This window comes from Ricinus communis, chromosome 9 (assembly GCF_019578655.1).
Source record: "Ricinus communis isolate WT05 ecotype wild-type chromosome 9, ASM1957865v1, whole genome shotgun sequence".
Classification (NCBI taxonomy): Eukaryota; Viridiplantae; Streptophyta; class Magnoliopsida; order Malpighiales; family Euphorbiaceae; genus Ricinus; species Ricinus communis.
The window spans coordinates 23,218,708-23,234,032 of record NC_063264.1 but is presented as its reverse complement, the minus strand read 5'-3'; the positions used below and the strand labels follow the sequence as shown (position 1 = coordinate 23,234,032).

At 32.8% G+C, this 15,325-nt stretch overlaps 1 protein-coding gene across 1 annotated transcript; it reads left to right on the top strand.

Moving 5' to 3' along the window:
* The first annotated feature begins 3,407 nt into the window (after window positions 1–3,407).
* LOC107261597 lies at window positions 3,408–4,013 on the top strand. The gene is made up of 2 exons (XM_015721907.1): window positions 3,408–3,693; window positions 3,802–4,013. Exons 1-2 carry the CDS (start codon window positions 3,408–3,410, stop codon window positions 4,011–4,013), a joined length of 498 nt encoding a protein of 165 aa, XP_015577393.1.
* Window positions 4,014–15,325: the final 11,312 nt, after the last annotated feature.

Sequence of the window (15,325 nt, the reverse complement as noted above, 5' to 3'; positions counted from 1 at the left end):
AATGTGACATTAAAAACTTGTTCACATTCAATAAAGCTAAAGGAATCTAAATAGCTCCACTTATGACACTCTCTTGACTTCATTTCCAGTTGAATAGTTTGCAGAACTCTAAGATGCATTTCTAGTTCTTATTCCCATAACATTTCCTCTTCCTCGTATACCCCTAACAACAGGAAATGTGGCCTGAGAAGAAGCTGTTGGTCTAGCATATGAAGGTGTGGACTTGGGAGTAACATTTATAACAGTAGAAGTTATCTTTACTACCCCTTTAGCATTATGAACATACTTGACATTGGTTTGACCATGCATTTGCAAACAAAAACTAGTTGAATAGTTACTTACATATCTTGTCAATATGTACATATACTGATTCAGAGCTTTTTACACACCTTTATAATCATGTTTCTAAATTCTTCAAACACCCTCACACTATATCCTTGCTTGGTCTACCAATAAAAAAATCAGTTTATAATTTACTAACAAACATAATATAACTAATATACAACTGACATTCTAGTTATCGTAACCCTTTCTCTATGATATTGATTTTGCCCAACTGCTTGCTTATGCTAAAGATGACTCAGCAGGCTTTTTAGATTGTTGTTTTGATTGTTGACTCTTCTACCTTGTGGTAATCTTATGCTTGATTGGGTTTTTCTTTTGGTTAAGTTTGGCACAAAGTTAGGTGCTCAAGGTTGTCTTATTGGTGGTGACATTCTTGATGCGATCTTTACAGGTCTACCTCTTTTACCCTAGTCATTCATAGTTAAAAAGTAAAATACAAAAAAAAACTTGTCTCAACATTTATCACAATTGTAGGATTGTACATCACTTATAGGAACCTTTGGTGGTCTTTCAACCACTAGATTCACATAGCTATGTTTGTTTTGTCTAATCTTGAAACATATCTAGCATATATCATTTCAATTCTATTTCTAAACAATTTGTTTGGATTCTTTAGCTCTTCCTCATGTACATTTTTTCTATTTTCTTGGCCTCCTTAACATCTCCTTATAAGGGGAGGGGGCTTAATTGGATTACCAATAGCTTCAAGCCATATCTTTTTACCATTAAATGTCTCAAGACCATGTTGGTGTGTGTCTATATACCTTTGTACACTATAATAAGAGTCCACAAAGGTTACACAATCCTTCTTCATAAAGTGAATACTAGAGCAAGCATGCATGCATGGTATTCTTATAATATTCTAGGCCCTACAACTGCATATCCATGCATTCAAGTCAATAACAAAACCATCATCACCAATTGAAACCTGAAACTTATCACCTACTGCAGGCTTGGTCACACATAACCTATTGTTGTACCTATATTGTTATACCTTGTCTATAATCCTAGGGCGTATATGATTAATGATGCCATTCATTTGCATTAACTTAGTGTGTTGTCTATAAGTGCATATCTAATATCTTCAAGCATATCAATCAAAGGTCTACCCCTAGCTTTAATTATATACCTATTAAAAGTCTCATCACATTATTATATACTATATCACATTTTTGTAGCTTAAAAACATGAGCCTTATAAAATTTTGTAGGATCCTAGCCAAGAAGTCATTGTTTGCAGCTGCATTTTCTGCTTTCAATTCATCCAATGCTTGTTTTAAGGGGGCCTCAGTTGTAGTCCTTACAACTTTCTAAAACATGTTTTTAAAGACTTGTCCTTTAAACTCCTTCTTCTAGTTGTAGTAAACATATCAGACACAATTTTGTGCTCTACAAAAGTAGCCAATTTATTGCCCAGCACATCATCTTTCAAATCCTGAATTGACTAATTAGGGTTTCTTCTAAATCTATGGATATATTCTTATGCTACCCAAGAGGTAGTAGCTTGTCTGTTCTTCATTTTCCTATGACATCCGTGATCTCCAAAGTAAGCCTTGATGACAAAAGTTTTTCCCCAGTAATCATCTAGTAGCCTTCAAAACACCTTGCTTCCATTTTTGTATTGTTGCATCTCTTTATTTGCACATTATGGTCCTTTATAATTGCATACCTTCGGACAACAAACTTGCATTAAACTGGACTCTCAAATTTCATCCTCAGTACCAACTATAAAGACTTATGGTCGCACTTAAGATCATAAGTTACCTTTTTCTTTGTCTTTATACTGCATCCTTCATCTTCATTGTTAGTGCAGTATGAATGGACATCACCTTCAGAATCTACATAATTACTATGCATTCCACTATCATTATCTGTATCAGCACCTTTTGGTTGAATGTTTACATGTGTTTCTACAGTCCTTAACCCCCCATATAAATTGAACCTCTTTACCACTTCATTATTTAACACATATCTTACAAACTTTGTCTTATTCTGCCTTGCTTGATATATATATATATATATATTCCTCATCATCTTAGGCCAACTCACAATTTGACATTCCATCACCTGTGTCACTTTCCTGCATAGACAGTAATCACCGTCTTCAGTATCAATTTCCTCATGTTCTTCATCAGCAACAATAGGTCTAACCTTATCTCCTATATTATCAAAGATATATTGAGGCCCATCACAATCATCAATATCTTCCTGATCACCAAGATCACTTTCCACATTCATATTCACTTCCTTCACTCTTTGTTGGGCCCCATCATCATAAGCAACATCCTTCAAGCCACTTCCCCTATCTATATAGCACTTAATCATCCTATTCCCTAGCTTTATATGCTTTAAGATCTCCATAACACCAACATCATCCTACAACTCCCTCAACCCATCACACATTCTCATTTCAGGAACTCTATAATACAATTTATCATATGTATTGTAACCTAAATTTTCAACCTCATCAACCTAATCAAAGAAACCAAACCTATCAAGATCTATCTTATGTATAGCTTTGATTTCACCACCAACATATACGGTGTCTCCCCTAAAAGAGAATAGTTTTCCACCATGGTAAATGTTGACATGAGCTATATATTTTCTATATAGGAATATTTAGTACTACATGAGCTGTATATCTTGTATAGGAAGGTTTTAGATACCATAGTTTTAGCCTAGTTCTTAGCTTATTTTCTAAATTAGCTCAGTTCATCTCTGTATAAATATGTAGTATTTGCACAGCAGACAAATAGATACCTAACTTCTTCCTTTCATTCCATGTCTCTTCATCTATATTTTAACATGGTATCAGAGCTAAGATCCTAGAATTATTTGTGGTCTTTGTTCACCTAAACACAAACCTACAAAATCTATAAACACATCAAGAGAAGATGAGTACTCAAACTAATTTGATAGATGTTAAGCAGATTAGCGAAGACTCCATGACAAACACCCTTGAAGATTTAAAAACCAAGATGAATCAAATTTTGACTCAGATCCCGACAGTAACACACGACAGTGCTGCCGCACAGATTAGAATCAAACTTGACGGAAAGAATTATGCCTTATGGAACAGGTGATTATTCACAACCTGATCCTACTAATCCAGCCTTTAGAAAATGGCAAACAGAGAATGATGTTGTGAAGGGATGGTTGATCAACTCAATGGACCCATCTTTGATTAGTAATTTTATTCACTTTCCAACTGCCAAACAGGTGTGGGATTCGTTAGCTACCACATTTTTTGATGGAACAGATGCATCTCAAGTATATGATCTGAAGAGACGGGTGTCTAGAGTGAAACAAGACAAAGGATCCATTGAAACATACTATAATATTTTCCAAGGTCTATGGAGGGAGATTGATTTTTGCCGCCCCAACCCGATGTAGTGTGCTAGAGACATAGAAAAATATAATACTCTTATACAAGAAGATAGAGTTTATATATTTGTAGATGGATTAGATGACAGACTTGACAAAGTTCGGAGTGATGTATTGCAGATGCAACCTTTTCCCACTATCGAACAGGCCTATGGTTATGTTCGAAGAGAAGATATAAGACAATCAGTCATGTTAACAGGTACAAAAACGTCTACAGCTGCGGTTATGGCATCTAAAAGTGTAAAAACTGGTCAGCAATTACCTAAACTACAAATGGAGAAATAATGAGGGAAACAAAATGCTACTATGAAAAATAAAGGACAAACTGAAGAAGAAGGATGCTCACATTGTAGGAATATAAAACACGCTCGTGACACTTGTTTCAAGTTACACGGGTATCCGGAATGGTGGAATGAACTCAAAGCAAAGAAATAAAAAAAAGCTGCAAGTGGAACAGGCCGAGCAGTGATGGTAGAAGCTGAACCACACTTATCTCTTCTACCAATATGTGACTCTAACAATTTTAACAAACAAGATAATGGCAGTTGTGCTTTCCGTGTATCAAATAAACATGACTATGATGGCTGGATAGTGGATTCAGGTGCGACGTACCACATGACTTTTTGTCAAAACGATTTCGTGGAAATCACAAGACCAAGACGAAGTCCAGTTACCGGGGCTGGAAAAGTGACTTTAACTCCATCACTCTCTTTATCTAATACATTACTTGTAACACCCCCATTACATGCTAACCAATAGACATTAGCCAGAAAACATACAAGCGTCGTAGACCATATACTACATGTAGATAGGTCAATATGCAGATTGTTAAGAATCAAGACACAAGGTTATTAACATATAAACATATAATTATACTTAAACATCATTTAACAAGTATTCAAAACATCTTCTTATGCCTTATAAGGCACACTTCTATATACATCACATAACTGCATACAAAATGCATCAGGAGGAGACTCCACAAAACTGACCCAACCTGACAGAACTGCTAAAAGCTAGACTTCGCATACAACTAACGAATGCACTACTATTTACAAACCTGAAAAAAAAAATTTGGAGAGGGGTGAGCCTCCAGCTCAGTAAATAAATAATCAACATAATCTATATCACATACACTTAATACAATTTCCACCCAATCATATAACTTACAATGATTCATAATTTAGGCATAAATTCATACCATTCTACTCAATTCATTACAACCATCATAGAAGAAATACAATTAAGCAATTATGGTTAGTTCTCACGGCTTGTGGATCCCCTTTAATGTGCTGCTCCGCCTCATCCTCACCTATCGCACACGTAAGCTGCTCCGCCTCATCCTCACATTACACACTTTTATAGCCTCTCTAGGCTTTAGCCTCCCAAGGCTTTATATATATTTTTTTTCACAGGGGAATCCACCATTCACATGCACATATGCACTTAGCATCACAATTCAATCATTTCACTTATATCATATTGAAGCAATAACAATTGTTCCACCCAACACCAATCATTTCCATAACATAGCACAATATTAAGCAAACACAACCATTCGCGGAACATTTGATTAAATATATGAATATAGCAAATATTAACTATTTACTTACTCAAAATACACTTATTCCTTCAGCATATAAGAACCTCCTTTCTCCACAACTTCCTTTCCAGGCCTTTGAGTACCTGTCAACACATTCATCAATTCACATTTCATGCATATTCCAAATATTAATGTAAATGCTAGTTCTAATGCATTACAAGATCATCCCTTTGTAATTCATAGGTCTAACTCTTCCTCTAAGACTCTCAATTACTATTTTAATATCATATAAACATTTTCCATCTAGTTATATACCAATTTAACTCAAATTAACATCAAATAAATTGCATAAAACTAATCTCCAACATCTCTGTTTTCTAGACAAAATTTAGTACCAAGGTATATTTATTGCTGGGAAAAATTAGCTTAATACAAAAATCTCATATTAAATAGACATATCCGTTTATGCGTCTAGTTTCATCTCCAAGAAGAATTACTCAATTCCGACTTCTATAGATTTAATTATTCTCAAATTACTGAGCAAGGGTCATACAGCTAGTTGTACCCGAGCAGCAATCTGTTTGCTCAATTTAAGCAACTAAAACGGCAAAAATAGCAAAATCACAAAACTATAAAGTTATAGAAGACTTTTCAAAATTTCCATAGACACCAATTAAGCTTAATTTGGACTTATATAACCCATGTTATGCCCAAAATACAGAATATTAAGGTTGCTGGAATTTTGACAGTTTTCTATCTTGACATACTTAAACTTAAATCAAGCTTAATCTCTATGCAATCATTCAATACTCTACTAATTCATGATAAGCAGACCTTTAATTAATCAATGAGAGCATCAATTGAAGTTTTTCCAATTTGTAATCAGGAACCCTAATGACAAATTAATAATACTCAAGTAACAACTCACCAATTTCAGCTTTTGGGTTGCTAATATGCTTAAATCCTTTAGCTTTAGCTTGGCTCCTTCAATAGTTGGTAAAATCCTATCTTAATCTTAAGTTTTTCTAGGTATTCCACTCCTCTCTCTTATTCCAAATTTTGAGTTTTTGGCCATGAACGAATTTTAGAGAAATAAAGAGGTAAAATGAGCTTGCTCATAGTTCCAATTTCCAAGACTCATCTCCCAATGCTACCACCTACTTAACTAGTTTTATCATCCTAAATTAATTCTTACTAACCATATATAGGTACTAACTTTTAATTGTATCTTTTAAGTCCAATCTATTTACCCAACCTTCAACTATTGGTTCAATTAAGTTTTAAGGCTTAATACACATAACCCAAGTACTTAATCAACTTATCTAAATTAATAATCTAATATCATGCTTCTTATTCTCTACTTATAATTAATATATATCTGTTCTCATAAAATAAAAATATTATTGATATACCATCATATGCCCAATGATTAAATGTAAATGCATATAACATGGATGATGAGAAAATACAGGCGTTACATTACTTGTGCCTTCTCTTTCAAATAAATTACTATCAGTAGGGCAAGTAACAGAAGAACTGAATTGTGTAGCTCTAATGTATCCCTCTTTTTGCTTATTTCAGGATATTCTCACGAAGAAGATCATTGGGCATGGTACTAAGAAAGAGGGGTTATACTACATGGACGATTTCAGCTCAGCAATAGTCAATAATGTTAGTCACTCATCTAATACCAAGGAAAAACAAATTTGGTTATGGCATCAACGACTGGGTCACCCGTCATTTGGTTATATGAAACACTTGTTTCCTCAATTTTTTGCATATTTGAATTATGCAGACTTTAAATGTGATACTTGCATTTTGGCTAAAAGTCATCATGTACCGTTTCCTGTTAGTTTAAATAAAAGTGATGTTCCTTTTGCTTTAATTCACTCAGATGTATGGGGACCCTCTCTTATCACATCTAGCTCGGGTATGCGTTGGTTTGTAAGTTTTGTGGATGATTGCACTCGTATGATATGGTTGTATTTGTCACAGCATAAGAATAAGGTCTTTGGTATGTTTCGCTCTTTTCATGCAATGGTTAAGAATCAATTCTCCGCCAAAATTCAGATTCTTCGATCTGATAATGGAAGAGAATATATAAATCAAGAATTTCAGACTTACTTTCAATCACATGGACTACTTCATGAAACCTCTTGTATGCTACGTCTCAACAAAATGGAGTGGCAGAGCGAAAAAATAGACACATACTTGAAACTGGACATGCACTTTTAATTAGGTTAATAGTACTAAGTCGACATTGGGATGACGCTGTTGCAACTACGGTTTACTTACTAAATCAGATGCCTTCAAAAGTTCTAGAGTTTAAAACCCCATTGCAAACTTTGGCTAATCATGTAACCTTACTGTTTGTATTGCTTCTACCTACATGTGTATTTGGATGTGTTGCATTTGTTCATCTACATAAAGATCAAAGATCTAAAATTGATCCATGTGCTATTCGATGTGTTTTCTTGGGTTATGGTACAACAAAGAAGGGCTACTGCTGTTATGACCCTAACACCCGGCGTACCTATATCACCATGGATGTCACTTTCTTGGAATCTGAGAATTTTTACTCTTTGCCAGTATCAAATTCTCATCTTCAGGGGGGAGATATGGGAGGAACAAAATTGGTGGGTATGTTCAAGATATAAAGAATTAGGAAATGAAGAAAAGAGTAAGAGTGGAGATGTGGTTGTTGAGGATGAAGTCATCCAAGAAATTGTATCAGTTGCAAGTACAAAAGAAAGAGCTGATATTCAAGAAATTATGAAGTACAAATCTGAATCAAGTAGTAAACAGCCCCCTCTTTCTCATATTCATGTACCCGACAATAAGAATCTTCCTGAGAATATCCATGAGGTAAGTCCATATATATCACACCCTAGTGTTGTTTTAGATACTTCTGCTGGTTATCACTTACCTTTCAGGCATAATAGAGGAAAACCCCCAGATCGTTATTCTCCAAGCATTGAAGGGAGGCAATCAAGATACCCTATTACTAATCATGTGACAGCAGAAAGGCTATCTAATTCTCTTAAAGGTTTTGTACACAACCTATCAGCTCACCATATACTTTATGGAATTTAAGAGGCATTAACAGACCTGAAATGGCTTCAAGCAATCGAAGATGAGATGGAAGCACTACATAAGAACTAGACATAGGACCTTGTATGGTTACCAAAGGGGAAGAAAATGGTTGGATGCAAATGGGTATTTTCTATCAAGTATAAGGCTGATGGGAACATTGAAAGATATAAGGCAAGATTATTAGCAAAGGGATACACTCAGACATATGGTGTTCACTATCAAGAGACCTTTTCTCCAGTAGCAAAGCTCAATACAGTTAGAGTATTAATATCTTTACAGCAAATCTTGATTGGCCTCTACATCAATTTGATGTAAAAAATTCTTTCCTACATGAAGATCTTGAAGAGGAAGTTTACATGGATATTCCACAGGGTTACACCACGACTTCTCATAATGAGGTTGTGTGTAAGTTAAAACGAGCTTTGTATGGACTAAAGCAATCACCTCGTGCATGGTTTAGTCACTTTAAACTAGCAATAAGAAAATATGGATTTTATCAAAGCAACTCTAATCATACTCTTTTCTTAAAGCAACGGCAAGGGAAAGTAACAACTCTCATAATCTACGTGGATGACATGATAATCACAGGAGATGATGAAGAAGAAATCTTTAGGCTTCAAAAGCAATTGAGCACTGAATTTGAAATGAAGAATCTAGGAGGGTTGAAATATTTTTTGAGAATAGAAGTAGCCAGGTCAAGACAATGAATATTTCTCTCCCAGAGAAAATATGTATTAGATTTATTGGCTGAAGTAGGAATGATGGATTGTAGACCAGTAGAGACACCGATTGTTCAGAACCTCAAGCTTGGAGAATATCCAGATCAAGTACCGACTAATAAAAAGAGATACCAAAGTCTGGTGGGAAAGCTTATTTATTTATCTCATACTCGACTAGATATCACATACGCAGTCGGTGTAGTGAGCCAGTTCATGCACAATCCTAGTGAAGATCATATGGGGGTGGTAGTTTGAATTCTTTGCTACTTGAAATCTGCCCCAGGAAGAGGGTTGTTATTTTCTAAGAATAACCACCTTAATGTTGATGGGTACACTGATGCAGATTGGGCATGAGACGTGTTAAATAGGAGATCGACTTCTGGATATTTCACGTTTGTGGGTGGAAATCTAGTTACTTGGAGAAGCAAAAAGCAAAAAGTGGTGGCATTGTCTAGTGCTGAAGCAGAGTTTAGAGAGATATTTAAGGGATTGTGTGAGTTGCTTTGGCTTAAAAGGCTGTTAAGTGAAGTCGGGTTTGGTCCTACCTCTGAGATGAGATTGTTTTGTGACAATAAAGCAGCGATTGCAATTGCTCAAAATCCAGTCCGACATGACCGTACGAAGCATATTGAGGTGGGTATACATTTCATTAAACAAAATCTTGAGGCAACAATCATTAAGTTCCTGTTTGTTCGATCAGAAGACCAGCTTGCAGATATGTTGACAAAAGCTGTTTCAAGCAAAAGTTTCCACAGCTCACTAGACAAGTTGGGCATTAGAGATATTTTCTCACCAACTTGAGGGGCAGTGTTGATATGAACTGTATATTTTCTATATAGGAATATTTGGTACTACATGAGCTGTATATCTTGTATAGGAAGGTTTTAGATACTATAGTTTTAGCCTAGTTCCTAGCTTATTTTCTAAATTAGCTCTACTCATCTCTGTATAAATATGTAGTATTTGTACCGCAGACAAATAGATACCTAACTTCTTCCTTTCATTCCATGTCTCTTCATCTATATTTTAACAGTAAAAATAAATAGAAAATGAATCACAATTATAACAACAAAAAATAATACAAAATTTAGCTAGGGTTTCTAATATTAAAATAATAAGATATAACTTAAATATTATACTAAAACCCTAACAATGGAGTAATATAGGGATAAAATAATAAAAAAATAACACGAAAATGTATGATTTCGAGACCATTAAACATTAATGTTAAAAAAGTCTAAAATACTTATTATATATTGTCAATGCAAGTTCAAGAAATAGAGACCATCAAACACTAATGTTAAAAAAAGAGAGTAAAATACTTGTTCGCCATTATCAACGCAAGTTCAAGAAAGAGGGACCACCGATCTCGGGTACACCACAAAAGAGATTTTTATTACTGTTTCACTAATTGGGACCAAGAAGTTTCGAAGCTTGATAAAAAGAAAGAGGTTTGAGACATATGGTTAGGGATTACAAATACTAATTGGGAATTTGGGTTTTAGGGTTTGATTTCGAATTTGGGAAGAACAAATAATGCCCAAATACACCATTTTAGAGTAAAAGTTAATATGTCTTTTACTAAAGACACATATGACTGCTTCATTTTGCCTCACCGGACATGTAGGCAATTTCACACTGAAATATACACATGTGATTCGTTTTACCAAAACTAAAAAGGTTAGTGTTTTAATTGTCAAAATTAAAAAGATGTGTTAGAAAACAAAAACATGCAAATGGTCAGGATTTAAAATGCAATTAGGACTATCTAATTCAATATCTTTAGTTATTTATGGGAGGTTGAATGCATCACGAGCCAAAATAAAGATAGTTATGTATTGGTCTTGTTCAAGTGGGCATCTGTATAGATATCATCATCTACACCCAGAAAGCCGTATGCTTTGAAAGAAGCTTGTACAGTCACGATTTGATATGACCGGTGCTAAAGAATAGATAGGCACAAAATCAAAATCTATAGAAAATCTATCCTTAACAATTATCTCGATGCATGCATAAAAAATCCTCAAATATATATATTAAAATCAATCACTCTCATTATAGCAATATTTCACTATATCACAAAACTTGATTTAATATTATTTTACATTAATTAACTCCTAACATCAATCAACTCTAGAATGCTTTATGATACCTCTCTTTTTTCTCTCAAGTCTTTTTCTTTCAAAAATCAATAATTGTAGCTAGTGATTTGAGGGTTGGTTTTGGCCCTTTTAGGGTATAATCACTCTTTCGGGGCCTTATATCCTGCACCACACGTGCGTCAAAACTTTGACGCGCGTCTTTTTTTTTTTTAAATTTATGTTTATTAACTTATGTTCATTAAACATATATTAAATATTCATTGTTTAAACGTTAAATGTTCATTGTTTATTAATTTTACTTTATTGAAAATATATTTGTATCATAATATAAAACTTCGTAGGATAACTTTAGCTTGACATCTTTTATACTAACTGTAAAGATGATTTATATTATGTCTATGTTGTATATATTTGTTTGAATAAATTAATGAATATGGTGTTCAATAATAATAAAAATCACTAACAAACTAATGAATATTATGTCTATAAGTGATGAATGCTTATATTGATCACAAAAATATTTCAATATGCATCACAACAGTAATAAATCTAACTTTTATAAAGAATCAACATCATTTTCATCTACAAATAAATATTTCATTGCAATTTGAAAGATATATATAAAGTTATAACTACTGAATTGACAATAATAAATTAATGAACATGTAGATTATAAATAATTAACATTCTTCACTAAAATAATGAGCATTTAAAAAATGATAGAATACAAGATGAACATTGTAAATATGGCCTTTATGTAAAGAAGAAAGAGAATGGTGATATGTTGATTGTTTGCTTGTATATTGATGATTTAATTTTTATAGAAAATAATTGAATAATGTGTGAAGAGTCAAGAAGGAGATGGCTGAAGAGTTTGAGATGACAGATATTGGACTCATGTCCTATTATATTGGAATTGAAGTGAAACAATCAAATCAAGACATTTTTGTTTCTCAAAAAGGTTATGCAAAGAAAGCCTTGAAAGCATTCAACATGGAGAACTGTCAACCTGTTATTACACTTGTGGAGTATGGAGCCAAGTTATTAAAATTTGATAATAGTTAGAACGTGAATCCTACTTTGTATCGAAAGCTTATTGGTAATTTAAGGTACTTAACTAGTTCGCACATGAAGCCTGTCAAAAGAATTTTGAGATATATTAAAAAAACTTTAGATTATGGATTGTTTTACACTTCTTCTGAAATCTTAATTTGTTTGGTTATTGCGATAGTGATTAAAGAGAAGATTTTGATGATCGAAAAAGTATTATAGATTTTGTTTTGTATATTGGAGATGTTGCATTTATATGGAGTTCAAAAAAACAATCCATTGTAACTCTTTCAACTTATGAAGCATAGTATATATTGCAGTTGTTACATATGTTTGTCATGCTACATGATTAAGGAAGTTGTTTGATATGATTATTCTATAAGAAGAAGCAACTAAAACTTTTATTGAAAATAAGTCAGCCATAGCATTAGGAAAGAATCTTATTTTTTCCAAGATAGAAGCAAGCACATAGATACAAGGTACTATTTTATTAGAGAGAGCATTAATAAGAAGGAAGTAGAAGTGAAGTATTTATTAGAGGTACATGTGAAGTCCCATGATCAAGTTGTTGATATATTCATCAAGACTTTAAAGTTTGAAGATTTTGCAAGATTAAGAGTAAGGCTTGAAATAACTAAAACTTGAGTTTAAGGAGTGTTGGAAATTCAACTCAAATTAATTAATTTTTGGAGTATTTACTATTAGAATGTTAAGATTCATTTCTTATATAACATGTTTTATATCTAGGTTCATAAAATAATTACTTGATGGTTATGTATTTAGAAAGCCAAGAGTTAGGTTCATAAAGAGTCTTTATCTTATTTGTTAGGAATTAATGTTAGTATATACATAAGTTTTATATTTTAAAAATCAATAAGAAATAGAAAAGTATTTTCATATCCTATTCCTCTCTAACAAGGGGTGCATTACTTTGACTTTATAGGATGTAGGGGTGAACAAGATTCAGGAAAATCTAGAGATTTGAAAATCTCAAACACCGTACCAAATATCGAAAGTTTCAAAATTGGATTTTCAAAATCATACCATAGCATAAAAATCTATGTCCTGAACCGTACTGATTTTTCGGGATGGGCGATATGGAGATTCGAGTCTAATGGGATGATTTGTTTCGTTTCAATACAGTACGGTACGAAATAAGAGATTTGGAAGTTTTCTATTTTAAATAGTTAAAAATATTTTTTTAGCTTAAATCAATTGAACTAAAGTTAATTTAAAATTATACAACAAAAAATAAAATCACTACAAGTATTCAACAACTACATAAAATAAAAGTTTATTTTCAATCCACCAAGCTAATAAAAAATTATAGATTAGATAAATGTGTATTTAATAGTTCCAATCCACCAAGCTGAATATTTACAATATTTCATTGCCCAACTGATACATACATTTCATCTGACCTCTCTATTGCAATATAGTGTTGTTTTATTAAAAGATACATTATTAGTAAGAATTATTTTATAAATATAATTATGTCACGTTAGCACTATATCATCATAAGTTAATAAAATAATATGTTTGGTATGAGAATACTTTTTCATTATTAAGATTTTAAAGAATTTTAGGTCCTATATCTTTTAATTAAATAAATGATAGCGATATGAATTTATAACTTTGCTATAAAATTGAGATAAACTTAGTGAATAATTAATATTGTAATAAATTATAAAATTTAATGCTTCTATTTTATATTTGGGACAATAAGCTTAAATTTTATTAGAATACAATTATTAGATTTGTATCTGGGTATTAATGTTTTATTTTAAGTTTGAATTTAAGATTTGAACTTATATATTATAAAAATAATCAATATATATATAAATAAATAAAATTATAAATTGATTCTAGTTTTGGTTATTCGGTTCGGGATAACACAAAATGACTCGGTACGATTCTTGATACGGAGAACTAATGAGATCTAGAACCGTACTAAAAGAAAATGTTGGTATGGTCCGGTTTAGGAAAAGTTAAATGGTCAACGAATATTTTCGGTTCGATTTTTCGTTATGGTTAAAAATCTCTAGGTCCGGTGCTCAGCCCTAGTAGGATAACTTCTTCTCCTTCCTATAAAAATAGAGTCCTTCCCTTTTGACAAGAGAGAGTGTGAGTGATGTAGAATTACAAAGGCATAACAAAATGGCATTTTACAAGAATAGATCGAGCAAGTCCTCCATCTTTACTCGTAAACAAGGCACATAAATAGCTTACACTCGACATAATTCATCCTAACACCAAACTCTAGATTGCTCATATGTTAGAACCAGTAGAAAATAACAATCAATCAGTCACCCTTATAGGTATTAACATTTGTACAATATATGGTAGTATTTTTTTTAGTTAACTTTCTATACTTATGATGTGCAGCCAATGAAAGGACAAATAGTTAGACTAGAGAATAGAGGAAGAAAGGCAGTCTGCTGTAAATCATTCATTTTCGTCTTCTAATTTGGATATCATATAAATTTCTTATCACTTTTAGTTTTAGTTGTACATGCAAGCAAATAACAGGTTGCTACAACTACAATTATCTATTAGTAAATATCAAAAGTAAGAAAAAGAATTTATAATTAGAAACTTATCACTGGTCTCTCCCTTGTCATTTTATTTTAAGAAATCAATACCTAAAACACATGGAGGGATATGGTAGACACACTTTCTTTAAGAAAGAATCTCCGTTGTTGTTGTTGTGCAGGAAAGTCAACCATATTATGGACATGTTCTTGTGTTGACTAATTTGGAGTCAATTCCCTACAATTAAACTAATATCCACTTGCAACTAGATCGACAAAAGAAAGGATCCAGTTATTTGATTGTCTACTGTGCAAGTCTTTACATGTTTTCGAATAAGAGCAAAGTATTCTTCTATCTGCTAATTAAGGTAAAAGGATTTTTACACAGCTCTTTAATGCCCAAAAATGACTTCTTTCAAACTTGTTAATTCCCTTTTCGACGAGCAAATGTACACAGAGTCTTAGCAAAGTCTATAAGAGAAGAGCTGGTTGTGTTGGAACCTTTATCCAATAAATGTTGTATCCATAGGGCTCCAGAGAGATATCGCAAGTTATAACC

Coding starts and splice junctions, on each gene's coding strand:
- LOC107261597 (XM_015721907.1), top strand. CDS start 3,408: ATGCCTTATGGAACAGGTGATTATTCACAACCTGATCCTACTAATCCA. Junction 3,694..3,801: donor ATACTATAATATTTTCCAAG/GTCTATGGAGGG, acceptor ATATATTTGTAG/ATGGATTAGATGACAGACTT.